At 42.1% G+C, this 8,216-nt stretch overlaps 1 protein-coding gene across 1 annotated transcript in view; it reads left to right on the forward strand.

Moving 5' to 3' along the window:
• Window positions 1-8,216, forward strand: part of LOC103077785 (putative uncharacterized protein FLJ43826) — a 73,418-nt gene that overhangs the window by 41,138 nt on the left and 24,064 nt on the right. The window contains 9 exon segments of the mRNA XM_082930879.1: window positions 82-145; window positions 147-685; window positions 767-1,026; window positions 1,028-1,157; window positions 1,160-1,335; window positions 1,759-1,863; window positions 6,306-6,356; window positions 7,863-8,018; window positions 8,108-8,194. Of these exon segments, the coding sequence (XP_082787005.1) occupies window positions 82-145; window positions 147-685; window positions 767-1,026; window positions 1,028-1,157; window positions 1,160-1,335; window positions 1,759-1,863; window positions 6,306-6,356; window positions 7,863-8,018; window positions 8,108-8,194 (1,568 nt within the window).

An 8,216-nucleotide genomic window follows, 5' to 3' on the forward strand; every position in this document is an offset into this window, starting at 1 on the left:
GTACGCCTTCCAACGTTTTAAGTGCCATGATTGAACGCTACATCTTTCAAAAGAAATTGGAAACTGCCCAAGCACAGAAAGACAGCCTAGCAAAGATTGAGAGTACAGAGGAAAAGCTGCTGAGAGTGAACAGGGTCCTCAGGGGCCATACAGAAAATGCACCTCAGAGCAGTGGGAGATGAGAGCGTCAGGAGGAAACAGAATGCCCAGCAATCTGTGGCGAACACTGCCGAAGAAAGAAGGCTCAGGAGGCCATCCCCAAGCAAGCTGAAACAGCTTCTCATGGTGCAGAGGCCCAGGAAGCTGGTGGGAAAGTCGTCCAATGCAGAGTCTTCATTCATAAAGGAACACAAGGCAGCAGGCTCCTCTTCCCTGAAACAGTACTTCAAGGGCAGGCCTTCTGCCTCCATCCCTCCAAAATCCCCATCTGAGATTAAGAGCAAATCAAAAGACTTATCCCGCACTAGTTTTGTTTTAGAAGCTGTAAAGGCTAGAGTTAGAAATATTGAGGCTCCTGAACTAATCTCACCTTCTGGTGAAAAATACATCTTCCATAAAACTCAGTCTTATCGGGTCCACAGAAAACCCAAAGTCAAAAGGAGTCGAAAGTTCAGAAAGAAAAGTTCACTCAATAGAATGATGCTTGCAAGCTCTCCGTCCTCTGTAGCGAGGAGTCTCATAAATTCCCCTCCATGAGAGGCTGTTTCACCTTCAAGAGAAGTGACTTCTCAGGAAAATCCTTTTCCAGCATTATTTTCTTTTACAGACACTTCTGCAGAAAACACGACTTCAGAAAACAATGCTGCACAAAATGTTTGTGATGAAATTATTTCTAGAGGAAACTCTCCTCTGCCAGGAGGAAACGGCCCTGGAAACACTACCCATAGGAACGTCTCCACTGCACATTCTACTGTTGCTGCAGACAACAGTGTGCCAGCTGTTCAACACACCAACAAAACACAATGGGAGTACCACAACACGGGCACTGAATTATCCTCCAAGCCCAGAGGCTTCACTTTCCCCAGGGCTCACATCCCCAGGTGTTCAAGTTGAAACTCGGCTAAACCAGCTACGGTCCCTCATCCCCAACAATGACATGCGAAGGCTCATTTCTCATGTTCTCCAGACTTTGAAAATGGACTGCTCGGAGACCCACGTGCACTGGCCTGTGCCAACCTCATGTCTAGAACAGGCCTCCTGATGAAACTTCTCAGCAAGCAGCAAGAAGTAAATGTTTCCAAAGCGGAATGGCATACGGACCAGTGGAAAACTGACAACTATGTCAGTGAGAGCACAGAAGCCCAGAGTGAGCAGAAAGAGCAGGAGTCAAGTGAGGTGAGGATAACCCCTGACACAAGGGAGCTGGACTTTTACTCAGTTTAGGACATGCCATTAATGTACCCAGGCAGGAATACCACGAGCTCCTAGTCTGTATCTTATCTTCAGCCATGAAACTGGCTAAGACAGTGATCTCCCATTTTGCTTGTTTAGAGAGTGTGCCACTATTCCTAGGGTAGACGAGAAAAGGCATAACACAAGATAAATAATGTGTAGATAAATAAATTGTAGAAGAAAATGCTAATGATAAGATTAATAACATTAAATTTGGCTTGTTCTTATAGAAGCTACTCGCCTGAAAGGATTGGGTTTTATAGTATTTTAAGAATAGTTAACTATCATTTAGAATAGGATTAAAAATACTTAGCTTTCATCCCTTCCATCTCCTTGTGTTTAAAAACTGTTATTTATTTTTTTTAGCTCACAGAAGTTGTTCCAGGATATGGCTATAAGAACAAAGTCATCTTGGCAATATCTGTAACTGTAGTAGTGACAATTTTGGTTACAATTCTCTGTCTCATTGAGGTAAGGACAATAATTAATTGAGATTCAGAACCCACAAACTGAGAATGAAAGCCACCTTTCCTCCTCCTACTACTTGATTCTTCTCTTTAATCATGAGGACTGAATACACTTTGTTCTTTTACTGAAAAGTATATTCCCAGGATTTTTGTTTGTTTGTTTGTGTTTTTGTTTGTTTTTTTTGTCTGCGTTGGGTCTTCATGGCTGTGTGCAGGCTTGTCATTATGGTGGCTACTCTTGTTTTGGAGTACGGGCTCTAGGCGCGCGGGCTCAGGAATTGTGGCTCATGGACCTAGTTGCTACACAGTATGTGGGACCTTCCCAGACCAGCTATCAAACCCGTGTCCCCTTCACTGGCAGGCGAATTCTTAACCACTGTGCCCCCAGGGAAGTCCCCACAGGATTTTTAAAGGAACTCCACTCCCAGGAGATCTCTATGGAATTGGATCCATGGTAACAAGCCATTGGACTATTTTGACAAGTGAAGTTTATAAGAAGGCCAGAGTTGACATGATAGTAAAATTTCTTCAACACAAAAAAATATGCTGATTTGATGTACTCACCAGTCACTCTCATTCTACTGTTAATTTATTTATTTGTTGGCTGAAATGATGAGAGATATAGGATCTCCATACCCATGGAGCTATCAGTCACCCTGGGAGGGCTAAAAGGACATACCTAAAAGATAAAAGTGTGATCTCGTCAATTCCTAAAGTTTACTTAGCAGCTTTCTTCTCCGGTGTATTATTATAGCCCCACTTATGTGTAGATAGGTTCCATTAAAACTCTGCAAGTAAAATCCTCCAGCAGGCTACCCTAAAGTATGTCATATTTATAGTAGCCTATTCCTGGAGCTAGCCTGTTTACCTTTTGTTCAGTTACATAATGGTTTATTACTTTTCCCAACAGGCAGTTGCTAACATTAAAAGAGTGACTTTAATAAGCTGACAATCTTGATTCTACCCTACCAACCCAACGTACTTTATTTACCTTTTCTCTTGTAATGGCAGCCCCCCATTCCAGCCAAAGCACCTCCTCACTATACGCTAGTTACACCAAACCCATTCCTACTTTTGTTTGTGCCTTTACCCATCAAAAATTCCTTCATTTTGCTTTGCCTGTGGAAGTCCTATGAACTTCTCACAAACCAACTCAAGTTCAGATATCTTTCTTCATAAAGCCTTCCCTGAATACTCCAGCCCTCCTGATCCTTGTCCTGTGAGGTTTGTCACCATTTCTTAGGGGCCATAGCAAAGCAGTCCCCTCCCCTCAGAACTCGCAAAAGTGGTAAGCAGTTTTTTAAAAGGCAGCCCCGCAAGAGAGAAACACCAGTGTTAGCACATCATGGAGCTGAGCAGACATGTATAAGGACCAATGGCTTCCTGGCCTATCAGACTTGAATAAAACCTGACATGATGTACTAACTTCTAAAGAGAAATGTGTCTATCTGCAGGAGGGTTGGTCAGTAGTGAAAGCATAGAAAAGGTGAGGAGAGACCAACATGGCCAGTGCCCATCCTCACATTGCCCGAGAGTAGAGATGGCACCTTAGGCAGCATAACTGAAGAGTCAGGCCCACTAGCCAGGCTGTGCCTGTTGAGGAGATGGACGGATCCAGCTACCTCAGGCCTTCCCATTAAATTCTCGATTCAGCTGATTCCTTTTCTAATTCTGTTCTCACCAAGTAGCCTTCGATTTTGTGACTGTGCTTGAGTGTGCCACTGAGGCCTGTATCTACAAAAGGTAATTCATTGATTGTGCAGACACGGATGCCCTGTGTGTAGAACAGATGTATTTCTCATTGTCCAGTAATAATTTGGCATTCTGATTTTTGATCAATCCTGTGATATTGATAAAGTGAGACCGCCATAGCAGGAAGACATGAGTTCTCTCTTGATGAGGAAGAGTATGATTTCTGAGCCTAGGAGGCTGGGGACTAGCATGGGGTCAGCTTTCTAGTCATTGGCCATTGCCCAGACTGTACCCTCTACATCTCCAGCTGGCATATGGCCGTTTGCTTTTTTACAATTTCTGTAAAGTCCCCTTTAACTTCTATGTAGTTTAACCTTGCATTTGTTTTCTTTTGTTTTGATTTCGCCTGCGAGATCTTAGTTCCCCAAGTAGGGATTAAACCTGTAGCCTCCGCAGTGAAAGCGAGGAGTCCTAACCATTATTTCCTCTCCCCACTTATATGATAAGCTTTTTGAGGACAGGGGCCATGCAGTACTCTTCCTATGGTAGACAATAACGGTGTTCAATGGAAGAGAGATGAGGCGTTATGTCAATTCCACAGTGAGGAATAATGCAGCCGAATATTTATTTGAAGTAGCATAGAGTCCAGCAATAGACCCATGTTTTCTTTAGACTTTTGAAATGTCATGTTTTAATATTCGAATCAGTGGGAAAAAATGAATTAATGGTGACAGAACAGCTACCTAACTATTTGGGGGGTAAATAATAGCAGATCCCCATTTTTCATCTTAAATAAACATATTTCCACAAATGTGAAGAAAGACCACATAAAGGTATTAGAAGAAAACAAAAGCAATATTTTTATAATCTTATGGTGGGAAAGAGCCTTCAGAGCCTGATGCCACAAGCAGAGCCTTTGATATATTCCACCATCTTGTCTGTGACACCAGCTTAGCACTGATTCATGCCAAGTGTAAGAGGAAGAGTTTTCCATATATTGTCTGATTTAATGCCCACAGTCCTGTAAGGTTGATATTACTATCCCTCCATCATAGATGAAGGAGATCAATATAAGGCCCCAGTGGCCAAACCAAAAGCAGAAGCCAGTTTCACCCGACTGCAAAGCTTGTACTCCCTGCTACACTCTTTTGTCTTGTCTCCTTAGAGACAAAAACACTGGAAAGATTCGAAACACTGAAATTCATTGAAAGCCAGTATTTCTTTACTAGAAAGAGGTTTTTGTTTGTGTGTTCATTTGGGGGTGGCGAGGTTTGGCCATGCTGTTCAGCGTGTGGGATCTTAGTTCCCTGACCTAACCTCGGGCTGAACCTCGGGCCACAGCAGTGAAAGAGCCAAGGCCTAACCACTGGACCACCAGGGAACTCCCAAGAGTTTCATAAGTCAACAAGAAGTCAAGCAGTCCAGGGGAAAAGGGGGCAAGGGCTGTGAAGTGTAGGAGGTGTGTTGACAGTCTGCCAACATATCTGCCCATCCTCTCCTCATGGCTCATGTGTGGTGGGTTTTGCTAGCCAGGCCTTTTTCACCTCATCACGTAAAAATAATCGTTAATATTTTCTTCAAATACTTTAATAATCTGTCTAGAATTTGTTGTATTTGTTTTTTCGTGTGGTTGAGGTAGGGGATCTAACTTTTTCCTCCTACGTGAAGATCTAATTGTTTTCAAATCTTTCTAATTGTGTTTCAAATCACTGAATGGTTTATTCTTTCTTCCCTGGTCTAATATACTCTCTTCATCTGGACTGTATTCTGTGATCCAGGTATCTTGTCCTGTACCAGTACCAATATCACACTGCTTAATTCCAGTTGCTCTATAACATATTGTATATCTGGTAGGGCAAAGTCTTACTCTTGGACCATCTTTTTCATAAATTTCATAACTATTCTTACATATATTTTCTACCAAATGTCAGCTGGCCAGGTTTTATTTTAAAATTATTTTGGCTATAAATGGATTGCATTGAATTTGGAGGTTAATTTGAGGAGAATAGATGTCTTTACAGCATTCTAGGAGGATGGTATCTCATGCCATGTAAGTACAATTTCTTAATGTCGTTCAGAAAATTTTTAATATTTTCATCACATAGTTCTTACAAATTTTTGGTTAAGTTTATTCCTAGGTACTTTATGCATTTCTATTGATATAGTAAATGAGATGTGTTTTCTGTTTTTCAGTTAGTTATTTGTGTTATATGGGAAAGCTATTGAGGCTTATATATTGGTCTCTTGATTTTGTATGGAGCCATCTTACTCATTTTACTTCCAATAAAATTTCGGTTGATTCTTTTGGACTTTTTAGGTCCCTCATTTCCTATGCAAATATGTTTGTCTCTTCCTTTTCAATACTTCATTTTTCTTATCGTACTGATTGAGACCTCCTCCACAGTGATCAATAGTAGCAGTGATCATGGGCATCCTACCCTTGGTGTTGACTTTAAAACAATGCTTAGGTTTCTGCTAGAAACTTTTATTTTCTTTTCCTACTTTTAAGAGATTTACTAGGAATTATCTGTTGAACGTTATCTAAAACAGTCAATAAAATATATCACCAGCTGCATGCCAGACCCTAAGTTAGGTACTGTGGAAGAGTCAAAGGATTATTAAACAGGGTAGAATTCCTTTCCTTAAAAAAGTTATCATCTCACTGGGTAGATAAGATTTAAAGTAAAAAGGAATGAATAAGGATTTGGAAATAGTTGTAATGGATAATCATGATCATGTTTTCTTTCAAAACAGATTTATTCTCATAGAATTGCAAAAGAGGAAGTGAAAAAGAAGAAGCAGAAGGTAAATATTGGTCTTTTAAAGCAGAATTTTTCAACTAGAGGAAACTTAGAACTCATCTATTTCAATTTCCTCATGAAAGGCAGGAAGAATGTTTAATTACCCTAATGGTTTACCCTAATTTATTTATCAGCAGAATTAGCTCCCCAGCCGAGGTGAGTTAGAACAAGACTGGCACAGGTTCATCTGCTTTCACTAGTCCTTTAAGGAACGAGGGTGGATGGGGAGAGGTTTTGGTTGTATCTGTTCCTGCTGGCCTGATGTCTGGTTCCTAGGCATCAGGCCAGGCCAGAGGCCTTCTAGGAGGCTCTGGGGTAAGGAGGGCCACATGGTTGGGGATTTAGGGGCTGGCCTCACTCAAAGCTGACAAAAGGTAGAATATATGAGTCCCTTTTGTAATTTGGCAAGGAAACTTTGCTTCTCATCGTACTGTTTTCTGTGCCCCTACTCTCTATTCCCTTTATCCAAACCTCATAGAATTTTAACCAGGAGAAACGTTAGAGAGTAGTTTGTCTCTTCCTTTTATAATAAGGAAATGTAGAAGGGGAAAGGGAAAATATCTTGCCCCATGGTCATACTGCTAGTGATTATCGAAAAGAAGAGGGTCCCTTTCCACTGAGGACTTCTCTACTGATCGCACTGTGCTTGGGCTGTGAGCTACGTTTTATGTCACAATTCAGTATGCACATACTATATGGACATAAGTAGTTTCTGAAACAACCTTATTTTGCACTCTGATTTTTTTATGTTCTATTTGTATTCAGAAAGAGTATTTTGTGTTTCCCTGCTGGTCATGGCCTTTAAACTGATTCCACAATTCACTGGCACCTCCGTGACAGCCTGCAGTGTGAAATCAGAGAGTTATAGATAATTTTGTACGTTGGGTTCAGGTGCTACTTGGTGTGGTTCAACTTATAGGATAGAGCCGCCAGGAAAATAAAAGCACCTTCTCCCCACACCCACACCCCCAGCGAATGCTGCATGTGTGACTAAGTCCAAAGCGGACTGGTGTGAAGCGCATCTAGAGAGTAACATGTTTCTGCCCAGCGCCGTTGTGCAGTGTTTTCTCTGCACGATGGCACTTGGCCAAGGGCTAAGAATGGTGTATGGGGCTGAAATTCCTGCCTATACTCCATGCTAAACCACATGCACAGGTCTCGCCAGAGACACTAGAGGGCCATTTTGGACAGACACAGAGAACTTCTGGAAGGCCAGCATGCATGGAATTATTTTCAAGATCCCGGGTCTGTGGTGATTTTGCTCATTGTGATTATGGACTGAGGTACCCATTTAGTCCTAATAAGACCAGAGATAACACATTGTGAGAGAGATGAAAAATGACATGTAACACTAACTGTGTGTGTTTTCCTCCAAGGGGCTTTTTCGATTTCTGCTGTGTAAGAGAAGCTCAGGGGAGGTGAGAGTCAGGAAAATTTGAGGAGGATAAAGTACTGTGACCAGAGACAGCAGGAGAGATGAAGAATTAATATTTCCCTTTCTGTCTTCTAGGAAGGCTTTTTCGGGAGAAGGCGGCCACTTTGGCTTAGGGATACGTATAGGTCTCTCAACGCCACACGCAAGGAAAACATGGCACAAAAGCTACAGGATAGGGAGTCTTCTGATAAGGATGAGATATTTTTCCATCCCAGCAGAAGGCCCAGACTCGTCATCCAGAGCTCACTGAGGAGGATGAAACTTTACCCCAGGAGACCCCTGCTCAGACCCCTGAGGAGGTTGAATCTTTTTCACCCAAGGCAGAGGCCCAGACTCAACATCCAGAGCCCACTGAAGAGGTAGAACCACCTGCACTTCAGCAGGAGGCTCCATCCCAGCCTTCAGAGGTCCCCGAGGAACTAGAAACTC

This window comes from Lipotes vexillifer, unplaced genomic scaffold, assembly GCF_000442215.2.
Source record: "Lipotes vexillifer unplaced genomic scaffold, Lipotes_vexillifer_v1.1 scaffold1026, whole genome shotgun sequence".
Lineage (NCBI taxonomy): Eukaryota > Metazoa > Chordata > Mammalia > Artiodactyla > Lipotidae > Lipotes > Lipotes vexillifer.